At 39.8% G+C, this 26,978-nt stretch overlaps 1 protein-coding gene across 1 annotated transcript in view; it reads right to left on the reverse strand.

Moving 5' to 3' along the window:
- The window catches only part of LOC122863332 (gamma-aminobutyric acid receptor subunit rho-2-like), a 45,781-nt gene extending 20,981 nt beyond the window's left edge, over window positions 1-24,800 (reverse strand). Inside the window, exons 1-4 of the mRNA XM_044169739.1 lie at window positions 24,688-24,800; window positions 23,982-24,350; window positions 20,822-20,928; window positions 8,152-8,219 (exon numbers count right to left, since the gene is read on the reverse strand). Of these exons, the coding sequence (XP_044025674.1) occupies window positions 8,152-8,219; window positions 20,822-20,928; window positions 23,982-24,331 (525 nt within the window). The 5' untranslated portion in view covers window positions 24,332-24,350; window positions 24,688-24,800. The remainder of the gene's footprint in view (window positions 1-8,151; window positions 8,220-20,821; window positions 20,929-23,981; window positions 24,351-24,687) is intronic.
- Window positions 24,801-26,978: the final 2,178 nt, after the last annotated feature.

The raw sequence follows: 26,978 nt of genomic DNA on the forward strand, positions 1-26,978 counted from the left end.
TGCTTAAGGATCTAACTAAAACTTTTGTATTTCCACTGTACAAGGTTCCAACATTGAGAGAGTTACAGAATATAAATATTATGGTATTTGGATAGACAACAAACTCACATTCAAATATCATATAGACAATCTTGTCATCAAATTATGTCAATATAATTATATAGAAATATAACTAACTTTCATATGTTTTGTAGGAAAAGGATTGTTGAAACTGTTTTCTCTCTGTAATTATGGTAATATGATTTATTGGAATGCCTCTGCCTCTACTCTAAAGCCCTTGGATGCAGTTTATCTTTCTGCTTTTAGGTTTATCACTGGTGATGTGTATAACACTCATCATTGCATCCTGTATGGAAAAGTTGGGGGTCTTCTCTGTCTGACGGGTGTAATAAGCATGTGTATCTGTTTATCTACAATGCTCTTATTGGGAAGTTGCCATCTTATATCTCTTCTCTGCTAGTTTGGTCCTCTGGACCATATCACACACGGTCTAATGACAGGCTTCCTCTGCAAGTCCCTCGAGTTTGTACCAAACTTGGAAGATCTGCTTTTAGTTTCTATGCTCTGACTGCCTGGAACTCTTTACAAAGCACCCTAAAAATTTATTCTTTGGTACCCCTTGGTGAACTTAAATCCATGATCAAGAACCATTCAGCTTATGTTTCACTTGAATTGTTTCTGTATCTTGCATCTTTTATGAACTATGTTTATATACTTGTTTTTTATGAATTGCTTTAATTGTTTTAATTAATTGTTTTCTTTCATCTGTATCTTTTATTATTTTGTATCTTTTAATAATTTAAACTCTTACTCAACATCATTGTAAATGGGGGCCATCCCTCAATCATTTTTCGAGTTTAAATAAAGGTAATAACAAAGAAGGGGCAGCGGCCCATTGGTTCATTTTCTATAATGACACTAGACTGGACCAATCACATGTCTTACTGGGCTGGCCCCACCCCTCCCCCTCTGTCCTCTCTGTTTCTCGTGTGAGATGCCATGGCCTGGCGGCATCTGTGGATGAAGGAGGGCGTCTCTGTCAAATGTCAAGATGGATAAGCAAAAACGAAAGAAGGGGGGTGCGGAGAAGTTGTGGGTCAAAAAAATGAAGAATCTAGATGCGGATGCCACAAATCACAGATATGTTTGCTGCAGTAGTGCTTCAACATCTACGGCGACAGCAGTAACGTTACTCATAATTATGCATAGGGCTGGGTATCGTTTAAAAAATGATGATACCAGTACCAAAACCAGTACCCTTAAAGTGATACCGATACCATTCGATACCCATCATGTGAATGGAAGCATTCAGTTGCGTAAAAGGCCACCACTCCTCCCCATCCAAATGATTTTTACACAAATACATTTTGAAAGTGTTCTTTAATTCGATTTTAATGCATGAGATAAGTGTAGCCTATATACAGAGAGGCAGCACAACAGACCAGTCTTGTTTATCAGAGTGTTGAGTAACGTTAATTCTGAAGGACTATGAGTTAACAGTCAAGCATAGAGCTTATATTAGGCTATGTGTAGTCTGTTTTATAAACCAACCGCAAAAAACCAAACACAAAACCAGCGGTGCTGCTGATATAGTGGATTGAGACCTGAAGTTTCTCTGGTAAACACACCAATATCTTCACTTGTCGCAGTCCTTCCTGCCTGCCTGCTGCTCCTCTAGCGGCCACTTCTCCTCCGGAGCCCGCATTGCTGCCGGAGTGTCTCTGGGCTAGGAAGAGCAGACAGGCCAGGTGTCCGCAGGACGGGTGGGTCCATCACATGTCGCATTAAATAGAAGAACCCTTGCGGTGATTGGCTGTGAGCAAAATTATACAAATTGTAATTTTTTTCTAGATCTGGGTACAAAAAGGATTGAATACAGGTATCGTTTGAGTGAAGACATTTCAATACTACTCGGTACAGGGTTATTTCGGTCAATACTTTAAAGGTATCGAGTACTGATACCAGCCCTAATTATGCAGCGAGGTGGCTGGCCATGTGAGGAGCAGTGTGACATGGAAGCTGAGGAACTGAGTGACCAGGAGGAGAGTGTAGTTGAAGCAGTAAGCAGGGAGTAGCATGCTGCTGGTCAGTCAATGTCAAATAGTGTAGCATAAGCCATTTAGCAGTATTTCTGTTCCCTAATGCTGTTCCAACTTTGCCTGGCTAAGCAGTGAGTGACCTAGGTCCATATCGTATCATAATCTGTACCTGTATTATAGTGTATTATATTTTTTGCTTAGTACTGCTATTCCTGTGTGCACTGACGTGATAGTGAGCTGCTGTAAAAAAGAGTTTCCCCTTGGGGATCAATAAAGTATTTCTGATTCTGATTCTGATTCTGATAATCAGTGGTGGAAAAGGTACTAATACCACTCTGTGAAAATACTACAAGTAAAAGTCCTGCATTCAAAACCTTAATTAAGTATAAGTATGTAAGTATTATCAGCAAAAGTTAATTAAAGTATCAAAAGTGCAGTAAAATTGTCCCTGTCAGTGTTTTACTATTACATATGATGTTTCTGGATTAATATTACTGCTGCATTAATGTGTATGTTGCATTATACTGCTGTAGATGTTTAAGGTTGAGCTAATTTTAACTACTTTATATAGTGTTGGGTAGTTTAATCTACATTAATGCATCATGGTCTATAAGATCATCATATGTTTGTAGTGTCGCTGTCCTGTGAGAACCACATATCTCTAAAAAGTCAACTTTTCATGAGCTCAGAAAAACAGCCCTGTTTTCAGCTTTGTGATGATGCATTTTCCAACTAATCCAAGGGGGTTTAAAATAGTTTATTTAGCTTAAGAAGTAGGAGAATTTTCTCAACCCATAAAGGAACTTATTCCTTAAGTTTATCACAACCATTCAAATTCAAAATCACCAAAATTGGAGACACATTGTTTTAAGTGCACAGGAAAGGTATGAAAATTGCAATCTGAAAAGTAAGTAGTGACTAAAGCTGTCTGACAAATTTAGTGGAGTAAAAAGTACAATATTTGCCTCTGAGATGTAGTGGAGTAGAAGTAGAAAGTTGCATTAAACGTAAACACTCAAGTAAGGTACAAGTACCTTGATGGTAAATGGACTGTACTTATATGGTGCCTTTCTAGTCTTTTCCAACTACATATCATATTCACACACACCGAAGGCGCAGCCCTCAGGAGCAATTTGGAGCCCAAGGACACGTGGGCTGGGGAAGCCGGGATCAAACCGCTGACTTTCCAATTGGTGGACAACCCGCTCTACCACTAAACCACAGTTGCCCCTTGAATTTGTTCTTAAGTACAGTACTTCAGTAAATGTACTTAGTTACATTACACCATTGATCATAATATTTTTAAAATTATTAGGCTCAGGGTTCCCTCGATAAAGATGTCATGGCATCTGTAGCTCTACTGTGCTAAAATGTATACCTGCTTCTGTATTAGCGTGGTACAGCCTAGTACGGTGAGTTATTACTATCTGTGGGATAATGTAGGCCTACATGTAGCCTACGTCAGACCTTTCTCCTCCTACAGTATGTTCAAACTGTTTGGTGCTGCTCATTCACGTGGTAAGCGTGTGAGCACCAGTGTTCATGCAGAGAGGTCAACTGTAGTTAAAACTCCCCAAACAAACAAGCACACCCTTGATTTAACTGCCCTATCACATAAACAGGTCTACTCTTCTCTGAAGATTAATATAATTTAAAAGGTGATCTTTTAAATGTGTAAACACCTTATGCAATAGTCATCATCAATATTTGGATACTTGAAATCTGTATGAACTGAATAGTTAGTTAGTATCCGATGAAATGAGATGGAACAGCTCCATGCAGTAATTGAATAAACAACTATCTGGTCATTACCAGTATGGTATTGTTTAAATTGTACAGCTTTTTGCACATCTTTGTCAGGGAATATTAACAAATCTTGATTTGAATTTTTAATCATGTTAATACCCCACCCAATTAATTGTAAACATCTCTCCCTCTCTTCTTATGTCATTGTCTAGTCAAGCCAGGTTGTTGAGGTAGCAGTGGAGGACAGAAACAGGGAGGAACAACAAGCTGTACACCTAAGTATGGATATTGTGTACTCCACAGCCACCTCTGAGTCAGTCAAGAGTGAGTGAGTACACTGGTCCACTTGCACTGGTACACTTGTCCATGGTACTTACTATTCAGCTTTGCAGTGGTTTGGGGGAATAGTACAGTGCGCATATTTAAGGGGACCGCAACGATGGTGTACTGGTGGGTGGTGTTCGACCGATTGTTGGGGGCCGGTCTGGGCCAAAAATGTTCTGATGGAGATGACATAGTGCAGCGGAAAAGACTGCATGTGTTGGAGATGACATGTGACAAACAGCATTGTTGAACAATGTTTACTGTAATGTAACCAATAATGCACATCAGATGGCAGAAAAGTGCTTCTTCCCTGCTCTCTGTGTGCTGAAACTAGAGCTGCAACGATTAGTCGACTAATCAATTAGTCGATTAACAGAAAAATAATCGGCAAGTATTTTGATAATCAATTAATCATTAAAGTAATTTTTCATGTAAAAATTGCAGAAAATGCTGTTTTCAGCCTGTCAAATATGAAGATTTCCTGCTTTTCTCTGTTTCACATCATATTACACTGAATATATTTGGGTTTTGAACAAAACAAGACATTTAAAGACTTGGAAAAACTGGGATGGACATGTTTCACTATTTTCTGACATTTTATAGACCAAGTGATTAATTCATTAATCTAGAAAATAATTGGCAGATTAATTGATAATGAAAATAATCGTTAGTTGCAGCCCTAGCTGAAACGTACAAGCAACAAACAAAAACAGTTTAAGAATGGCAATCTAACCATTGATTTATACAGCTTGAATTTCCATCTGTTTAAAAGGTAACAAATTGAAACTAACATTTATGAATTTTGAAATTAGTGAGTTGAACTGAAATCAGATTGAAAGTTTGAAATTTTTAAGTAAAATTAAACAAACAAAAACTCCTGTACTCTAAGGTTTTGAATTAAAGTGAGTTCAAATGAATGCATGGGTGCTGGTGAGATTTTTTTTTTACTGGTGTCCAGGTTGTGCGGCTTCGCTGATACTATTATTCTTATCGATACTCCTTGTTGGTTCGGTTCTTTATTGATACTCTTATCAGTTCTTTTTCATTACTGAATAATTGCTTTTAAAAATACATATTATTTTAAAAAAGAAGAAATTCAGAACAGGATTAGAGTTTATATTTTAAATATAACTGAATGTTGTTTCTAGAGCAGCAACAGTAATGTTTATGACATTAAAGTCACTATAAACTCAATAATATTTCACTGGAAACAAATCTAAAATGTCAATAAAATAATCATATTCCTGACATCAAAATACTGAGTGAAGTTTAGAAGAAGAACACAGACATCAGTCAGTATCAGCCCTTCCTCCTGTCCTCTGTCCTCTTCCCTTTGCTGCTGATGTGATTCACTGCCTGTAGGTACCACTGGTAGAGGGTGAGGGGCTGGTTTGTTTACAAGATTTTGCCAAATTTTAAGATATGTGGCAAACTAAGCTAAACAATTATACTACATACAGAGAGCTTTCGTTTTAATTTGTTTGTAACAATTCGCTATTAGCTGAGCTAGCGTGCTGTGGTTGTGTAAAACATAGTGGCAGTGGATGAGAGACTGCGGACAGAGCAGATTAAAATATTGCTTTTTAACATGTTTATGCTTGTTGAACAGGTGTATTGATAGTATTAGTAAGTAAGTAAGTATTGGCGTTGTACTCGTGAAGGTTTTATTGTACTTACTTACAGTAACAAGTGTAGTTATCGTGTTATCAACTCAAGTAATCTTTGAGTTATCTTCACTTCACCTGGTTCACTTCACTGTCTCACACCGCAGCCTCTCTGCTCTGCTGTTCGCTGATTTTGTTCCATGTGTGTGTTTGTGTGTGTATGTTCAGGAGCACAGCCCCGGCATGGAGAGCAGGGGAGAGGCTGCAGCGTGATGATAAAACGTTCAAAAGTAGCCCTTAAAGAGCTTATCAATACTATGGCCTTTAATAATTTAGCCCTGGGGCCTGTTTGGTTGCGGTACCCATCCCTGAGATAAATAAGTCTACATTAAATATAATTGCCATAACTTTGATTATTTTGGAGAAAATAGACGTATAAATAGGACTATGATGAAACAAATAATTCACTTTTGCCAGAAATCTGTCTGTAGATGGAGCTCTTGGACCCATGTGAAAAGTAAAATGAATTTGAAATTTGCTTTTTAAAATAGTGAATATTAAACTAAGCTAAATCAAACTTTAAATATTAATAGGGAACACTGTCCCGCATGGACCCAAACTAAAGGGCATATTCTCAAGATACAAGACCTATCCTACATCCCTTACTGTTTCACCTGAAAAAAAAATTAAGACATTCACAGCTAATCCCATTCTTAGTCACTCAGTGAAGATTTGGGAGGATGTTCATAAAGATATAAGACAACCAATTTCCCTCTCCCCCAAGACACCCATCATGGCATTTCATACAGTCCAAGCTGGGAGGCTCCCTGGATAGGTCCAAGTACTCCCCATTGGAGTCTTAACTGCTCAAGGACAATCTGTACAAACATATAACACAAATACACAATCTACTATCTGAATATTCTAAAGCTAATACAATAGCACTAACAGAGAAATGGGAAAGGGATCTCGAGATCCAAATCACAGATGAAAACTGGAGCGAGATTAATGAGCAATCACAGAGAATTTGCATTAATACCAGGTATAAGCTCTGCAATTACAAATTTATACATAGAGCACATCTTATGCCTGAGAGACTGAACCGTTTTAAAACCAAGTCATCCCCTCTCTGTCCCCATTGCAAACTAGAGACTAGTATGTTCGTACATATGCTGTGGTCTTGTTTTAAACATTTAGACAGTGGTGGCTGGAGATTGAGAATATTCCTGAAAAAGTTATATAGGTTATATAAAGAGCCTATTTAATTTACTAAGTATTTTATTTTTATTTTTAAATTTTTTATCTCTGTATCTTTACTTTTTGGTGTGGGAGGTATGCTGGAGGACCTGTCTCTGTGTGGTGTATGTGTATGTGTTAAATGCACTGGTTTTATGTTATGTTGTGTTATGTTATGTTTGTAATACTGTGAATATAAAAAATTAATTAACAGAATTTTCCAAAAAAAAAGTTTTTTTTATTATCAACAAAATGCACCCTTGCTCAAGTCACTGCAGGCTACACTCAAGGGTTTTGTTGCCACAACCTAACCATTTGGTTATGGTGGCTGTGGCAACAAAATGCCCCCCCCCAAACTCTGGGATCTAAATTAAATGTAATCCTTGGTCGTCCTTGCAAACAGGAGCTTACACAACATCAGGATGACATTTTAGAATCCAATTTATGGTTCCAGGACAGAAGGTTGATTTAATTACATTACTCAACATGCATTAAGTCTGCCTTTGAGCAAAATAAACAATTTCCTACCACTGAGCGTTCATAATTTGATTCTCATTATCCAACTGAAAACAACAGATAAATGACTATAACTATAAGGATACATTCATCTGTCATTTCAAAGTACAGAGTCCCTCTAATGCCAGTGGAAGAACAGATATCTGATCTGACAACTGATTACTTTAAACTATATTTGGGCTCTGATCTGGTGCGTCCAATCAGATTAGTTGACAAGTGTTACCATAGTCTTTGTCACTGTGGTGCTCATGTGTCCATTCTCATTTCATTCTTCCCCATGTGCTGAGGCAGTGGGAGCTCATTTGTTAAAGTCAGCAACTTCCATGGCTGCAAACTGAATGTGTTACAGATTTACTGGTTATATTTGCCACCAGTAACAAAACCAACTGGAATAGTAGCATTAATAATGACATTATATTTCTACTTCTTCCATAATCTCATTACTTTAAGTTTGTGTTGGTCTTTGCTTTCATACCTGATTGAATAATTAGAGAGACAGAATAATCCAAGCAATCCTCGATTTTTATGCCCAAATTGAATCTATTTTAATTAGTTGTTTTCAGTATCTGCAGCAAATTTCAGTTATTTTTGCAGTCAGATTACAGCTACTACATTACTTGTAATCCAGTTTGCCAATAACCTTACTGTGTGTATTGTATGGCATTTAACATATGCAAGCCACTTACCATGTCTACCTCTGATATGCTGTCCAAGCTTTCCACCTGAACATCCACTCCAACAGGGACAGCTGGACCTGCAAATATCAAACACATTAGAGTTTGCATTCCTATATTTGGAGAAACAACTGTACTGTACATATATTACTATTTCAGGCCCTTTGACTATCTCACCAGGTAGGTTTCAAATCCACAGAGATATAAGTGGGTTTAGACGGTGTAGTCCCTCATTCGTCCAGGAGTGTTCTATCGTAGAAAAGGTTTCAGTCGTAGTCATCTGGACACTGTTTTCAGAATCAAGACGTTTCGGCTCCCATCTGGAAGTCATTCTCAATTGTGAAAAAATTGGACGGGAACTGGAAATTTAAACTACTCTGAGTTACATAAGCCCTGCCCTCAGGAAGGAATCTGCCTGAGTATCTGTAAATAGCTAGTTTCACCTGAAACTGACCTAATAGTTTCAAGATGGCCCAGTAATCAGTAATCAGGCCTATTGTTCTCTGGCTGCATCTACTTCATCACTGCTACGTGCCTGATTAGCATGTGATAGGCGTGACCAAGGTGATAATACACTCTGATAGACTTTGGGCAGATTAAATCTCAGACCACCATTTCTGTTCAAAGAGGGTTCTCTTTCTTCACAAAAATGGCTTCCTTGACGCCCGTTCAAACCAACTCTTCTCTCTACTAAGAATCTTCACCTCGCTGTCTTCAAATGTGTGGTTTGTAGCTTTTAAATGCAAATGCACGGCGCTCTGTAATCCTGAGTTAGCGTGTCGTCTGTGCTGATAAAGTCTTCTGTGAAGTGGCTGTTTGGTTTCGCCTATGTACCGTTCTTTGCAGTTTTCCTCACTGCACTGAATGGAGTAGACAACATTGCTCTGTTTCTGTGTGGGTAACCTGTCCTTAGGGTGAACGAGTTTCTGTCTTAAAGTGTTGCCTGGTTTAAAGAAGACAGGAACATCGTGCTGTCTAAAGATCCTTTGTAGTTTTCAGACAGTCCAGACACATAAGGAATGGAGACACCGTTCCTTCTTGGTTCAGTTACACTTTTGTCCTGTTTTTGGCTCTTTTAACTTTGTTGATAGCCCAAGTAGGATAACCACAGGCTGAGAGTGCATTCTGGACATGCCTTTCCTCTTTCTTCTTACCCTCTGAGCCTGTGGGCACTTCTTTGGCTCTGTGCTGTAATGTCCGGATTACACCCAGCTTGTGCTGTAGTGGATGGTGTGAGTCAAAGAGCAGGTATTGATCCGTATGTGTTGGTTTCCTGTACACTTCTATCTGGAGCTTTCCGTCCTCTCCTCTGAGAGTAGAACAATCAAGAAAGGCCAAGCGGTTCTCTTTTGCATCCTCACGGGTGAACTTGATGTTGGGGTCCACTGTATTAATATGCTCTGAGAACGCTTCCAAGTCTTGTTTCTTGATTTTCACAAAGGTGTCATCCACGTAACGGTACCAATGACTTGGTGGTGTGCCCGGAACGAGGATAATGCCTTCTTCTCAAACTGTTCCATGTACAGGTTGGCCACAATGGGAGAGACCGGAGAGCCCATAGCACAACCGTGAATCTGTCTGTAGAAGTGTCCCCGAATTGGAAGTAGGTTGTGTTGAGACAGATGTCTAATAGTTTACATATGTGTTCAGGTGTAAGCTTGGTCCTTTGCTGCAAGGTGGAGTCCTCCTGCAGTCTTATCACCGCTGACACTGCTTCTGAGGTTGGGATGCAAGTGAACAAGGACACTACATCATAAGAAACCATAACGTCATCTGGGTCCAACTGGAGATGTTTCACTTTGTCCACAAATTTCTGTGTGTTTTCCACATGATGTACTGTGTTCCCCACCAACGGAGCCAAGATTGTAGTCAAATGTTTGGCTATGTTGTATGTGATGGAATCTGTGCTGCACACGATGGGTCTGAGTGGAACATTCTCTTTGTGAATTTTGGGAAGGCCATAGATGCATGGAATGGCTTCCCCAGGGTATAGTCTGTAGTACAGAGGCCTGTCTATCACCTCCTCCTTCTCAAGCTTCTGTAGACAGTCTATAACCTTCTTCTTGTAGCCATTGGTTGGATCTCTTTTAAGTTTTTGATATGTGGTTGTGTCTTCAAGAAGGTTGTTGACCTTGGTTTCATAATCGGCTGTGTTCAGAATCACAGTGCAGCGACCCTTGTCTGCTGGTAGAATGTTTATGCTGTGATCCTTCTGCAGTGCTGAGAGTGCCCTCCTCTCTTCGGATGTAATGTTGGAAGGAGGTGGTTTGGCACTCTTTAATGTTGCAGTGACACGTAGCCTCAGGTCTGCAGCCTCTGCTTCAGTCATCTTGTTCTTCCTAATGGCTGTTTCGGTGGCTGTGATGTAGTCCACTGTAGGGATGTGGTTGGATGTAACTGAAAAGTTGAGCCCTTTGGAGAGCACATCTTTTTCTGCCTGTGTCAGGATGCGGTCTGATAAGTTTTTGATCCAATTGTTTCTGTTAATACATGTCTCACTTTGTTCAGTCCCTGATCTCCTGTTGTGCTGGTCCTTTCCTAGATTCTTCTTATTCAAAAGGATGTTAAATTTCTTAATTTGCCGCTCCTTGCTCTTCCTATGTTGTGCACCCTGTGCTACCTGTGTAAAGTCCATCACTCTCTTGAGGATTTCTTCTGGGACAATGCTTGATAACTTCTTCTGCAAAAATTCTATTCTGTTCTTCAAATTGTCTATTCTTAAGTTGTTTTCCCTGATCCTTTCACTAAGCATCTGGGTCAGGTTTCTTCTCCAAATCTTCTCTGCTCTGTGTCCTTTTACTGGTGGTTTAATCTGTAGGCTCTTGAGAATAATCTTGCTCTGCCTGCATCTTAGATTAAAACGGAGATGGTTCAGCGGTGATGAGAAGACTGCAGGAGGACTCCACCTTGCAGCAAAGGACCAAGCTTACACCTGAACACATATGTAAACTATTAGACATCTGTCTCAACACAACCTACTTCCAATTCCGGGGACACTTCTACAGACAGATTCACGGTTGTGCTATGGGCTCTCCGGTCTCTCCCATTGTGGCCAACCTGTACATGGAACAGTTTGAGAAGAAGGCATTATCCTCGTTCCCGGGCACACCACCAAGTCATTGGTACCGTTACGTGGATGACACCTTTGTGAAAATCAAGAAACAAGACTTGGAAGCGTTCTCAGAGCATATTAATACAGTGGACCCCAACATCAAGTTCACCCGTGAGGATGCAAAAGAGAACCGCTTGGCCTTTCTTGATTGTTCTACTCTCAGAGGAGAGGACGGAAAGCTCCAGATAGAAGTGTACAGGAAACCAACACATACGGATCAATACCTGCTCTTTGACTCACACCATCCACTACAGCACAAGCTGGGTGTAATCCGGACATTACAGCACAGAGCCAAAGAAGTGCCCACAGGCTCAGAGGGTAAGAAGAAAGAGGAAAGGCATGTCCAGAATGCACTCTCAGCCTGTGGTTATCCTACTTGGGCTATCAACAAAGTTAAAAGAGCCAAAAAACAGGACAAAAGTGTAACTGAACCAAGAAGGAACGGTGTCTCCATTCCTTATGTGTCTGGACTGTCTGAAAAACTACAAAGGATCTTTAGACAGCACGATGTTCCTGTCTTCTTTAAACCAGGCAACACTTTAAGACAGAAACTCGTTCACCCTAAGGACAGGTTACCCACACAGAAACAGAGCAATGTTGTCTACTCCATTCAGTGCAGTGAGGAAAACTGCAAAGAACGGTACATAGGCGAAACCAAACAGCCACTTCACAGAAGACTTTATCAGCACAGACGACACGCTAACTCAGGATTACAGAGCGCCGTGCATTTGCATTTAAAAGCTACAAACCACACATTTGAAGACAGCGAGGTGAAGATTCTTAGTAGAGAGAAGAGTTGGTTTGAACGGGGCGTCAAGGAAGCCATTTTTGTGAAGAAAGAGAACCCCTCTTTGAACAGAAATGGTGGTCTGAGATTTAATCTGCCCAAAGTCTATCAGAGTGTATTATCACCTTGGTCACGCCTATCACATGCTAATCAGGCACTTAGCAGTGATGAAGTAGATGCAGCCAGAGAACAATAGGCCTGATTACTGATTACTGGGCCATCTTGAAACTATTAGGTCAGTTTCAGGTGAAACTAGCTATTTACAGATACTCAGGCAGATTCCTTCCTGAGGGCAGGGCTTATGTAACTCAGAGTAGTTTAAATTTCCAGTTCCCGTCCAATTTTTTCACAATTGAGAATGACTTCCGGATGGGAGCCGAAACGTCTTGATTCTGAAAACAGTGTCCAGATGACTACGACTGAAACCTTTTCTACGATTACATTCAATGACAATGCTTTTTAACATCCAATGCCAACCTTTTAAAAACCATTTCTTTTGACAATATCTGCACATGGCAACTACAGTAGGTTTTGGTAAGGAACAGATTGTGGTTATGGCAAATTAATTATAATTAAGGAATGGTTAAGGTTAGGCAACTAAAAAACATAGTTAGGTTTAGGGAAGAATTGTGGTTTCAGGTTAAAAAAAGCAAACATTAACTGTTGGATTATGACTGGGCGACAACTCTTGTCTCTTGCATGAAAGTCTTAAGTGCTATACACCCATACACCACCCCGACCTCCATACCCTTACACACCACTTACTTTCAGCTATGTTACATAAAGAGCACACTACTTCCTGCATTGGCACTGAATGTTGGACTTAAATCATGCACTTGCCCAGAATCGCCCACTATGAGTGCAATTTCTAGGGATACACAGCTGCTGTTTATGTTACAAGTTGGTTCACTGTAACTATGTACATCTAGTGTAGGTAGTTAGCTTATCATGGTCCCCTGAGGGGAAATCCTAATGATGGCTTGTGCTTTTCTTTCACACCACCAACAAGCCAAAATGTTTACTTATACGAAACTGTCCTCACCAGAAAAATTTGAGCATTGTTTGTTTGTTCAATCACTTTATGAAAGCTTCTTGTGGTCGAGTGAATAATAACTGTCTCTGTCTCAGAAGCAAAGGCAGTTGTAGTGTGACATTTTATCAGTGGTGGAATGTAACTAAGTACATTTACTCAAGTACTGTACTTAAATACTGTACTGAACTTAATTTGAGGTATTTTACTTTACTTGAGTATTTCCATTTTATGCTACTTACAGTAATACTTCTACTCCACTACGTCTCAGGGCAAATATTATTTTCCTCCACTACATTTGTCTGACAGCTTTAGCTTTAGTTACTTTTCAGATTACAATTTTTCATACCCTTCCTGTCCAGTGAAAACCATGTATCTCCAAAACTGGTGATTTTTAATCTGAATGTTTCTGATAACATGAAGGATACATTTACTTAAGTAAAGGATCTGAATACTTCTTCCACCACTGTTACCCAGAGGATAAACCATTTTGTTTGTAATAACAATATGTACCCCCGGCCACATGTAATGTGTCCAAAATTTGTTTTAAAAAAAGTCAATAATTTTTACTGTAAGTGGACATGAACAGGGACAGTGGAAATTGAGGTGAAGACATGCCTGCACGAGTTGACTTGAGCAAAAAATGTGCGCTTATTGCTTATTCTGAGGTTTTAAGACACCACTTCATGAATGTATGGAGACAAGACGAAAAAGAAGAGTGGAAGAAAATAACAGCTCAGACTGACTGATCTAAGAACTCATCAGAACTCTAATTCTTTCTGTCACATAAACACACACACACCTAAGGGTGCATACATTGCTAGCAAGCTACAGCTTATGTAGAGTTGGTACATTGGCTGTTTGGGGTAAATAAACATGGACTGCAAAAACACTCCATCAGTGAAATTTGTGAAAACAAAGTAAAGTGAAAATTTTATTTGCGTTGTCTTAACAAACAAACTGACAATGTTAGAGAATTTTTTAAACCTGCAATAACTGATGTTTGGCCACGTGGGGAAAGCAGGAACAAGTTGCGAACACATTAACATATCGTCACCTTTTAAGTTGATATAATGAACTTGTTGCTTCTGTATGCACCCAGCAACATTATTAGACTTACATTTGCTAGGTGGCCAGAAACACGGTTCCAAATGAATGATAAACACTCTGTTAGCTCTGGTTTTGGTCTCTACGAACTCCCGAGAAAAATATCTGGCTCTTTAGCTGCTAAATGCTCCACTATGTTCACCAGCTACTCTAACGGTGTCTGTCTGGTGTTTGGTGCTGAGAAGGTATTGTGCAATGGGTTTTTAGAGCTTTCTCTCTCCAAACAGCTGCCTCTGTGGCTGAAAGTTATATTATGAGAGCGGTTAGTGAACTAAAACAGTAAAGCTGTGGGCTGGACAGCTAAACAATGAGCTGAAACTTTCCATAAAACTCTGTAAAGCTGAGGGAAGCTACAGATTCAGGTGATAATTCTCTGTAGGTTCATCACTATGAGCAACCCCTTTCACATTGTCACATTGTCATTTGATATTTTGTTATTTTAAAAAATATCAGTTATAACTTGTTGGCATGTTTCATCCTGTTATTTGTCTGTGATGAAGAATATTAACCAACAAAAATGCGATATGCAAATATGTCTTTGGATTATAATAGAACACACACTCCTAAAATAACAAAATGGGGTATTCTCCTAAGCCATGACTAATAACTCTAATCATTTCATATGAGAACTTGCATTGAAGAGAACACAGTCTTCTCATATTTATTGATATGCGTCGTTTAGCTGATTATATTTAAGGCCAGTTTGGGATTTACAGGAATGTGTCCTACTAGCCTTATCATCAATAGCAAAACAAATTCACACACCCTTCTGTCATTTGTGTACAAAACTAACATTGACTGCTGTAGTATTGTTAATCTGAACAGCAGTAAGGATTCCGGCCTTACATAACTAGTGGCACAGCAAAGCTGCTACCTGGAAGGGGGGATATTAACTCGTGCCCAGTTCCAGCTGTCAGCAGAGTGTCCTCCCTACTCTTACTCACGCCATATGCCACATATGCCACACACGTGCCAGAATAAGCAATGCTTGAGCTCCTGCTGACATGTTGCCTCAGTGGACGTAACACCAGACACCTGCTGAGAAAAAAGCCTGGACCAGCGGAGCTTATGGAGAGACATGGGTCTGTTATTTTGCTTTGTCTCAGCTCTCTCTGCAGCTGGGTCACAGGAGGCCACAGCCAGAGCCCACTCTGAGCTGAATTTTACTGCGAGGACACAGCAGTGATAAAAAAAAAGGTCTGTCCAGAAGAGGGATATAGTTGTGTATGTTCCCTAAATTACAGGGTATGGCAGCCAGTTTTCTGTTCTTCAATGTTCAAAATGTTGACTACAGATTGAGGCTGAAAAAGTGAGGTTTTTGTGTGTTCAGGCAGGCCAATCAGGCACAGATGAAATGTCCTGCATGTGGTTTTGCCAGAAGAATTCCTTTTGCTATTTTGAGCTGACAGCATCAGCGATTTATTCCATGTCACTGATTATCAGATGAGACCCATGAATGCGTCATAGTGATGCTCCACTTCATAAATCCTGTTGGCCCTTGTAGCCCTCAGTAACACTTCTGTGTGGGCTGTTTTCAAATGGGGCATGGAGCAAGAAAACGCCAGACAGTGTTTTCCCCCCTGACCTTACAGTCCCCACAACAACACTGAGTATCAACATCACAGAAGAGCAAACACTACAAGTCAAAGTTAAAATGCAAAACAGCCTGTTTATGGGAACACACAGTCTGCAGAACAGGCATATTGATAGTTTCACAGTTCTGCTTTCCTGAAAGCTCCACTAAACCCCAACGGCTTCATTTAATACCACGTCTTACTCTCTAAAATGGAATTACTGTCAAAGAGAAAACAAAAGCACATAATCCATATGCATTCACAACGTGACATAAAAGCTAACATTTTATTAGCTACATGTGGAGATTTATCCAGCAATTGATTTTTTTTATCAGGCTAATCATTTGAGTCACTGTGCTTTCATTGTGAAAGCACATTGAAAAGGCATACGTATCCATATTTTTTTTTAATTACTATATGTACTATGAGTTTGAGACTAGTGTTATCTTCACGCAGTCATTTTCATTTCTCCCTGTGGATGAAATTTAATAATGTCTCTAATTAAGAAAGTTAATGATCATTAATATAAGAAATACATGAGGTTGGTGTTGGGGAGGGACTTTTATTTTGATATGTACCAGCAGATGCTCAAGCATATTAAAGTTGAAAACCTGAAATTAGGCAAAAGGGGAATATTTCACTGGTGGAGGCTAATATAAAGAGAAAGAAAGAAGGTAGGAACAAAGAAATAAAGGGCCAGTTCCCCCAAGAAGGGCTGGATTAAACCATTAGGGACGCCTGAGGCAAAACCTGTTGTGGGCCCCCCTGTTCCTCCCACTCTGTGCATTGCATGTACACCCAGTCTCCTTCAAGTGCTCATTATGTACAATACACATGGCAGCGTCATCATAATTTACCCAGAAACCAAACAGTACTCCTATGCTGGGAGTTTTCACTGTGTCAAATTTATTTGTTGTGATTTGATCAACAATTTATATAGAATATTTGATGTAGGGCCCATTTACTAGTTAGGGACACAAGATTAGGTAATAATCATCGCCTTAAGGCCCTTATCATTTTGGTTGATACTGTGATATATTAGGACATATTCTCAAACAAATTTGTCAGATCATCACAAACCGACTTGCACACAGTGAAATTGAGGCTGTCATGGCCCCTTGAGGTCTAGGGCTCCAAGGCAACCTAGCCATGCAGATACTGTAGTTTGGGTTTTATGTGTCCAGCTTTAGAGATATCTAAAGCTGGGCACATTTCTGCTTCCACCCCAATACAATGGAGGTGAATGGATTTTTGTTTGTGGTGCTCACAGCACTGGACATATATTTTTTTTTTTAAATGTATCAGTGCGGATGACTAAAGTAAAATTTTGGCTTTTGGTGAAGGATGTGAAGCATCTAAGTATTATAGAATGCTCCTGTAATATGGGGGAATAAAACTGCTGCAGCCCGTGGGGATGTTAGCCTGGGAGTAAGGTGCTGACCATGAGCTGCAACATCCTGGTTTGCATCTGGTCGGGAACCTTTGTCAAATCTATACTGCCCACTATCTAATAGACATTAAAAGCCCTAAAAATATTGCAGCCTTTAAAGAAATAGTTCAACATTTTGGGAAATATGCTTATTTGTGTGAGATGAGAAGATCAATATCAACCTCATGTCTGTCGGAGTCAGTACACAGTTAGCCTAGCTTAGTATAAAGACTTGAAGCTTGCCTGTTCAAAAATACACCTACCAACACTAAAGATCACTAATAACACATTGTATCTCATTTTGTAATCTGTACACAAACAGAAATGTAAAAGTGACTATTTCTAGGTAAACAACATTCGGAGCAGCATCAAAGAGTCTTGTAATCACAGTGAGGTTGCCAGGTTTGGTACGATCGTGCCAGTACAGAGACCAAAACCAAAACCTGTGCTCTCTGACCATATCTGGCAACCCGCATTATAGCAGGAGACACTGCACAGAAGTACTGGGCAGATGGATAAAATGTTACTCCAAATTTTTCTATGCTGTAAGCATCACAAATAAACATCCATCCACCTCCACTGTATTGGGGTCTCTCAGAAATCTCAGAGACAGTTTTGGTTTTATTTGTCCAGGTTTAGAGATATCTATCTGCATGGGTAGATTCCACTATGGAATAGTATATATTCACTGTCCACCATTTTGGTGGACATAGGGGCAGTAACTGACCCGCAATAATAGATACAGACTCTACAGCTCTGGAGGCAGAAATACCTGCTGAAAGCGACAGAAGGACAGAGGAGAGAAACGGGAAAGCACAAAACTACGAGAGAGAGAAGCTGTCGAGTTAGTAACATGCATTAATGGGATAAGAATGCATACAGATGAAGAGGGAGAGGAGGAGAGAGGAGAGGTGCATCATGGGCAGTTTCCTGGCAGTCTAGGCTGTAGCTGCATAACTAAGGGATGGTTCAGGACTCACCAAAGCCAGCCCTATCTATAGGCTTTATCAAAGAGGAACGTCTTAAGCCTACTCTTAAATGTGGAGAAGGAAAAATCACTCTTTGGCTGATCTGCTCACAAGTCATGTTCACACATAAGCCATAAGCCTGTTATAAGGGGTCACAAGAAGATATTACTTCATTTTAAGGTGTCGCATAGGCTGGGAGCCACTGATGAAAAGTGAATGACTGAATAAGGGAGTGATTTTGGACATAGCCAATATGTTTTTGCTTCTGATTTTTGCTTTAAAGTGAGACTTTGTATTTTTATTGCTTATTAATTTAGCTTTTCATTTGTAAGAGGAAGAATGTGTTATTTCCTCTTTAAGGGCTGCTGGATACATAAACCTGTTCATCATCATCCTCCTTACACACAAAACAGCTGATCCTGAAACATAAATTCATCTTGTAAATTACTCATTGAAAGCTTTTACAGAAAGTCAAGTAGTAAATAAGATTTCAGCTACACTTTGCATGGAGACTAATTTGTTCGTTTACTCATTATAACTGCTGTACATATTTCTTTCAATTAATATGTTCTATAATTTCCATACATATTATTTCTGTCGTTTTAACATGTTTTTGTTATGTTTGTTTAAATTAATTCATGCATATTTAGTGCTTATGTTAAGTAGGAACTAAAGTACATATGCGTTACACACGGACATTTTTGAAAGGTGCAACAGGAAAAAACGGACTTTTGGTGAGAAGTTAATATCTCTGCATGTGGATTTAAAGTTAAAGAAGTTGCAAAGAAGAAAAGATGTTTTTCATTTTTGTATTTTGATCGGGGTATTTCAAGAACTCATTCCCTCTTGGTTATATGCAGCCAGCGAGTTTGACGGTGGATTTCATTGACGGTGAACGTGATAGCGGAGAAAAGAATGAGAAAGGCAATAAATCCATCAGTATCCAGAACCATGGCGTTGTATATTTCCCGGAGGGAGTGATACTCATGCTTTCACAGATTGAATTGTCCTGTAATTTCTACAGATGTGTCTAGAATAGAGGGAGAAAAACATCCTATCCATTCCACCTAATTATGCTGGACTGCTCCTCTTTTCTTGGATTAGCAACTGTAAATCTACTGTTGGTTTACCCTTGCTAGATTAGTCAGGCTAGAAAGAAATGCAAGTGAAAGGATGCATTTAGTGGAGGGTTCTTCAGAATCCCATGAGTGAAATTAGGGGAAAACATGTTGTCTCTTTTGAATGCAAATGTGACTGATGCATGACAGGTCTATCCACCCCATCAGATATTTTTTAAACCCGAGGCAGACAGGGAGGAGAAGCTCCATAAATAGATGTACTCAGGAAATCACAACTTGATATGAAATCAAATATTCTTTCCAAACAAATGTCTCCCTTCAGTTTCCTGCATGTGTTTGATTTGTTAGGCTACAGGGGACCGCCCAATGGGAGCAGTGCAGGTGCTCTAATTAGTATAACGTTATCAACATTCACAGCTCCACCTGCACACTATTGATAATACAAACCTCATCCACTGTTACTCTTTGGCATATGGGATCAGAACAAGCAGTTTATAGAGTACATTTGGACAATAAACTACTCCACAGTCAGGATTTGTCTGATTGTGACACAGGAATTTTCTCCATACCTACACTGACATCCCCATTGGCACATAACAGCGTCGTTCATGATATCATTCCCCCAGCTAACGGGAAGTGGCGGTGTAAGAGGCTTTCATTAGTAACACTGCAGTCGCTCCTTTTGAAGCCAGGAGGAACCACAGCAGCTGCTGCACATACACTTTGGCCTCAGCCAAATGAACGCACAGCAGTCTCATAGGCAACAGCAGGGCGCTTACACAAGTCAGCTTTTGATGTTTGAATAAGACGATTGCATTCTTCTTCTTTTGCTGCTGCAGCTGCGTCTGCAAACAAAAGCTGACAAACGCAAGACAAAAAGTGATCCTCAGTGGGATTCACGCTCCCATCTGTGGCTGCAACTGTAGTCCCAGAGGAGCATGACATTCACTGTGGGACGTTTCATTTAGCTCACCACCTCCTCCTGTGCTTAAACAGGGCCCGTTTGTGCTAAATACCAGAATGGGACTCTTTAGTTCAACAAATACACTTCTTATTTTTAATTGCCTCCCCAAATCCCAGCAGCAATGCCATTGTCCTGACATTCAAGATGTAAAGCAAGGACACAGAAGCCCTTAAGTTGACTTTTGCTTCAGTCCAACACAAGATTTGTCAGAGGTGACAAATAATGGTCGTGCACGTTTTTCTTCAAGGTGCTGCAGGATGACCTCTGCTCAGCTCTGAATGTATTTACAGTGTACTAGAACCTTCTAAGGATTTCTCTGTTTCCTTCTTTTTTCTTTAGTTTGTGGCTGCAAGCTCCACATCTCGCCTTACTATACTCTTTAAGTTTGGCAGTTGAGTGGAAGAGAAGACAGGTGGGAAAAATAAACTTTCTTCTGCTTTCCCAGTCAGCGTGGTATCAACATTCACTTCACACTCAGGTTCAACAAAGGGTGAACCTGTTGGTGTGTGACATCACTCAGAAAACAGACTTCTTTAAAGACACAAGAACAATGGACAAATATTCTCACATTATCACCAACATGATCACTGACTACAAGTCGTGACGTGTCTCTTAAAGCTCACAGAACTTACCTGCGAAAGCAGGCCTCATGGTGAAGTCATGCTCGTCTATGCGCAGAAGGTGGCTGGTCTTCACTTTTCGGGTTTTGGTTCCATCCACAACCTTCTTCGACAGAGGACTGGCAATAAGCCAGCAGACAGAGAGGGGAGGTTTTTAAAGTGCCATTAGAGTTTGGTCTTAAAGGATAAGGCTGGTGTTATTCTATAATTTTATTGCTGTCAACCAATTGCATAAAAAGACTTCCCAACCCTTTTGCCAAGGGGAGAGAACGTTGATAGTGGAATGTTGACCTCTGAATAACATCTAATGCTAATATTTTTATTACATATACAGTATATAATAATTATATACATTTTTGATTATGCCAAAAACACTATGGTTAAGGTTAAACAACTAAAAAACTTGGTTAGGGTAAGGAAAGATTGTGATTATGGTAAAAAAAAAAAAATATAGGCGAACATTAATTGCAGCTTTGTGACAGAACACGCATGCTTGTCTCACATGAAAGTCAGATGCGCTACATGCCTATCCACCATTGCGACCTCTGAGACTGTCCTCCCAAGAAGAATGACAGCAAGTAGTTTACGTTTAAGTGACAAAGCCCTCTAGTGGCCGTTGTAACAATAACGGGAAGAACCAGTTGATGTTATTATAGAGCGCTAAAGTCTGCATAGGGAAGAGGTCAGTGCGGATGGATGGGTAAACAAAACATCAGACTTTCACACGGGAGACTGCTGTTTATTTCCTGTTTCAAACCGTGGATCAACATTGTTTTTTTAAACCATGATAGTTCCATAACCTTAACTAAGTGTTTATTATTGTAACCATGATGGCCTCTTGACACACTTCTCTCCACAAAAGCAGCAATTTTACTACTTCCACTCTCTGGATCAGCATATCCCAACTAATCTACCTTGACTGTATAAGTCATTTGTGTGTGCTACGGGCATCAAATAATGCAATGCTCCATGACGTCACAGATATGTGTTGCACTTTGCTTTATGCCTGTCTATATAAAGGGTCCACTACCTTCTACATTGACACTGTGTGTTTATTGACTTTTGATGTAAATCATGAGGTGCCGAATTGTCAAATATGAACGTAATTCCGAGAATACTGGGCTGGACTTCCTTATCCTGTCTTATCCTGTCAGCCCCAAGCCTGATGGTTCCTACCGTAAAGTGTTAAAAACAGCTCACAAATATATAGTTATATTTTTTTAAAGGCTCTGTAACTTCCTGGACAGCTGGACAAACTTAACAGTAGGAAATAGTACATTTGTTGGGGACTATTTTCAGTGGTGGATTAATCCCCATTTGGTGCTCTAGTGAGTATTTGGGGCAGTAGCATGGTGTATGTGGGATTGAGTCAAAATGGTAATGAAGGAACATGTCACCCATTGCAACAGTGTGGCTCATTGATATGTTTTTAGTAGTTTTTGGACAACAATGGAGCTCTATGGCACAGAGGAACAAGATATATCAGGCTTTAAATACAAACACAATACTTGTTAATAGGATATATTCATTGTTGGTTTTGGTCTGCACATGGGATTTGTTGACAACAACAAACACATATATCAAATAATCAAACAAATATCACCAGACTTACATATATCTTATGCTTAAGAATGGAGGGAGGGGAAGGCAAGAGTATGCTAAGCAGCAGTGCATGGCTTATGTAGGGGCCCCTAAATTACAAATGTGAAGCCCTCTGATATTTTTTTTGTTGTAAAATTTTATTTAAAATTTAATCTTATGTTTTTTGTAGGACTATTGTTTTTTTCTTTGCAGTTCCTAATAAAAAACAGTAAACAGGTAGCACTGAGCAGGTTACCAGGGTGAATGAATTTCTTTCTTTCTGTGATTTTAATTGTAGGTGATAGTTGTTATGCACATTTGCATGTAGCAAATTTCATTTTAAAACCAATTGGTTTGGCACTAAAAATACAATTCTGCTTAGATTTAGGGCCCCCAAAATGCTTGGACTTACTCTGAAAGGAGTCAAAATTTGTGCTGAAATTTCTATGAAGTAGTGCTGAAACAATTAGTTGATTAATTAATTGACAGAAACATAATCAGCAAGAAATCAGTTTTCTTAGTCTTCTGTGAGTAAATTAAATATCTTGGAGTATTGAAGTGTTGGTCAGACAAAACATGCAATTTGAAGAGGTCAGCTTGGGCTGCGGGAAAGTGAAAGACCACATTTTAGGGACCATTTTAGAGACAAAACAATTACAGAAAATAATGGGAATATGAATCAATAATTTGCAGTCCTACTATGCACACATTTACCACATTTTAGAGACCATTTTAGAGACCATTTTAGAGACCATTTTAGAGACAAAACAATTACAGAAAATAATGGGAAGATGAATCAATAATTTGCTGTCCTACTATGCAGAGCCCACTTTTTTGAAAAGTGGAATAAAGTAGGCTACTGCCTGGTACTGGTACAGTTTGTCAGGCAAAGAGATGAAATCCAAGTTTTGCTAGTAATATAAATTCATGCAAGTCATAGCAGAACACAACTGAAGCTGCTGCTGAGGGATGTTTGACCCTGTTTGAAAACGACTTAAGTGTGACAGAGAAAATATACCAGCCAGACAATAGGGTTAAAGAGAATATCCTTCCTGCAATTCCTCCACTTTTCAGTCTCTGTTTGGAGTAATGGTAAATGGACTGTACTTATATAGCACCTTTCTAGTCTTTCTGACTACTCAAAGCCTTGCAGAGCTCAAGGACAGCTTGGTTCCGACACATAAATCCCCCAAATAGCAGTGCGACCGCGTATGACGGGTCGTATTAGTTACCAAAACCTCACTGAATGATTTAGACTGGAAATTAATAGGAAGAGATTTTGGTCATGCACAGATTAAATGAAAATGTTTACATTCAGGATGTTCTTGGTAATGGAAAGGAGGGGAAATCCGCAAAGCTGCTTCCTCTGTCCCTCTTCTGTAAGGTGTCAAACTGATATAGCTAAGTGTTAATTGGTCTGTTGCACAGAGTGGTGCCTAAATGTGAGTTCTTAGAGGTAGCCTACGATGGAGAAAGGCGAAGCACAAGTGACCTTGATCTCCTGGATATTTGCCCAATGATGAGCTCTGGAGGTCAGAGTTCACATCTCAGTTTAATCAAAATATAATATAAAATGGTTTTCAGTACTTACGTGCCGGGCTTGTGAGTCTCCGTCGGCGCGGACCACCGCTTTTTCCTAGTTTTGTGTTTCCTGCACTCCCCGATCAGGATCAAACACAAAAGTAAAAGCAGAAACCTAGTGTAACACGGCATGATGAGTTTAAAAGTCCCGGAGCGAGTCGGCCAGTGACGCCTTTGGTCCGCGTGCAGGACGCTCGGTGAACGGTACCATCTTCCTGTCAGAGGCAGGAGGAAGAGTGTGAGAGACGAGGGACTGTGGTGAACGAGTGCGCCGACGAGACGGGATGGTGAAGTCTGATAAGCGCTCTGATTGGACTTCAGACTCCAGGGGGCTTTTTCTAGCTCAGGAGCACGCAGCATCAGCACCACATGCAGCGCACTGCAAAAAAATAAAATAAAATAAAAATAAAAAAAGAGTCCCTTCTGACGAGTCGTTCAAAGGCAGAGGTACTGCTAAGAGAAGGCAATTTGAGAACACGATATGCCTGCTGCAGCCCTGCTTGTTTTTAGTTTTCCCCAAATAGGAGACCATCCAGACAAAATGTTGAAATTAGTAAAGTACTTTTCTAATAAAAACATATTACTTGATTTGATATTATTATAGAAAAACAAACAGCTTGGAAAATTAGAAAAAGTGAAATTATTTCATCTCATTTACAATATTATCTTGTTTCTTGAAGATATGAACACTCCATAGTGGTTGCACGTTTTATTACCATCATTTCTTGCAGTGTAGGACAGGGTAAGGGCATCCTCTTAAACTGACAAGACTTGGATGTCCACATCTGTCTCACTCTTGGAGCTTTTCTTCATTCCAACTGCCTGGAGTCTGGATAGAAAAGTTGTGAAATTGCATTAGTAACCAGTGGAATTACAATCACCCTATTAGGCAGCATTTCTAATATCATTTTCAGACTCAGCTTACTTAGGATTAATATTTTTATATAGGTTTCCTACAAAATTTTGTCCGCAGACAATGAATGCCAGTGGCCGCTGACTGCACCATTTCACTTGATCGCCCACAGTTACTGTAGGAGGGAACATTGTTGTTGATTTAAAAAAAAAAGATGAGGCCTTCCAGTTGATTTCTGATTGTTTTATTCTTGACCTTTGCCCTCCATCATGCAGTCAAGAATTACAGTGCTTGTGGTGTCAGCTCTGTCTCCTTACATGAGCTTTCAACTTTAGACTTTGTGGATGCTGAGAAACATTCTGTTCCCCCACTAAACAAGAGTTTTTGATCTCTAGAGATTAAAAAGTATTATCCAGTCAAAACCATGTTATATTCAGCTGGATGAATGCTGAGTATTCAATGATTGAAGAGTAATGAGAAAATATTTCCCTTATTACATTACATTTATTTAGCTGAAGCGTTTATCCAAAGTGACTTACAATAACTGTATTTCAGCCATGTGGATACAATCCAAAAATTGCTAGAATCATGCAAATACATCAACTTCATCAAATATGCTGAACTGCTTCAAGGGCTAGATTTAGAAACAGCATAAAGCTATTTGTTTTATTTTATGGGCCAAAGTGCAGTCTGAACAGATGAGTTTTCAGTTTGTAACAGAAGATGTGTAGACTTACTTCTGTCCAGATGTCAATTGGGAGCTCGTTCCACCATTGTTGAGCCAGGACAGCAAACAGTTGCGATTTTGTTGAGCAGTAGCTGGTCCCCCCTCATAGAGAGGGAGAAGCAAGCTGATTGGCAGTAGCAGAATGTAGTGGACGGGCTGGGGTGTATGGTTTGACCATGTCCTGGATGTAGGATGGGCCTGAGCTATTCACAGCACGGTAGGCTCCCTGTATTTCAAAAGCTGGAAAAAAAGGTTTGGATGCTTTGAGGCAGTACCAGTCAAGTCTTGAGTCAATCAAAACAAGTGCGAATCTCTTCATTAATCAACAAGTACTGTAAAAACATGTTGCAAACTCTATTTTTTACTTACACAAAGGGGAATGATTAAAAAACTGCTTGTTGTGTTTTGGGTGATTGTGACAGATACTGTGTATTAAATTGATTGAATTTGCAGAGAGTCACAAATGCAATACAGGTGCTAGTTAGCCTGCTTCGTACAATAAGGTCAATGTCAAATTTATTTATATTGCACATTTAAAACAACCACTGTTGACCAAAGTACTGAACAGGATAAAATACCAAATAAATAAACATAAAAGTTAATAAATACATAAAAAGAAAATAAAACAATGAACACAATAAAAGAACAGCAGCACAATAGAAAATTAAATCAAGGTGTCAAGCTGAGCTAGAATTGAATGCCAACGAGAAGAGGTGGGTCTTTAGCAGTGACTTAAAAGTTTCAAGGGTCTGGGCAGCTCTTATATGAAGAGGTAAACTGTTCCAGAGATTAGGGGCAGCCACTGCAAAGGCTTGGTCGCCTCTATTTTTGTGCCTGGACCTCGGAACATCCAAGAGCATCTGGTTGGTCGATCTCAGTGCTCTAACTGGAGCATGATAATGTAACAAATAAGGTGGCGCCAGCCCATTTAAATCTTAAAAGGAAGCAATAAATCTTAAAATCAATCCTGAAGCAGACAGGAAGCCAGTGGAGGGAGGCCAAAACTGGTGCTGATTGCGCTTTCTCTTTCCAGTTAAAAGACGAGCAGCTGCATTTTGTACTAAATGCAGAAGACAAAGAGATGACTGTTCTAAACGCAAGTACAAAGAATTTTAGTAATCCTACCAAGAAGTAATAAAAGCATGGATAACTTTCTTGAAGTCGTTGGGAGAGAGATAGGACTTTACCTTGGCTAAAAGTCTTAACTGAAAGAAGCTGGTTTTGAGGCTTAGGGGGTGAGGCAGCCTCGTCCAGGTCTCTCTTGCAACCACGGACCACCAACTCGGCCCAGGATGCCTGATGATTCGGTGTCAAGCAGAAGGAAAGCCGTAGAAAAATGGAGCAGTCCCACAGAACTGTGTCCTGGATCAATCCGTCTGGACTGCCCAGTCATGTCCATGAAGCTGTTTAGATGAGAGTCTTTCTTC

Source organism: Siniperca chuatsi, linkage group LG16 (genome assembly GCF_020085105.1).
Source record: "Siniperca chuatsi isolate FFG_IHB_CAS linkage group LG16, ASM2008510v1, whole genome shotgun sequence".
NCBI lineage: Eukaryota > Metazoa > Chordata > Actinopteri > Centrarchiformes > Sinipercidae > Siniperca > Siniperca chuatsi.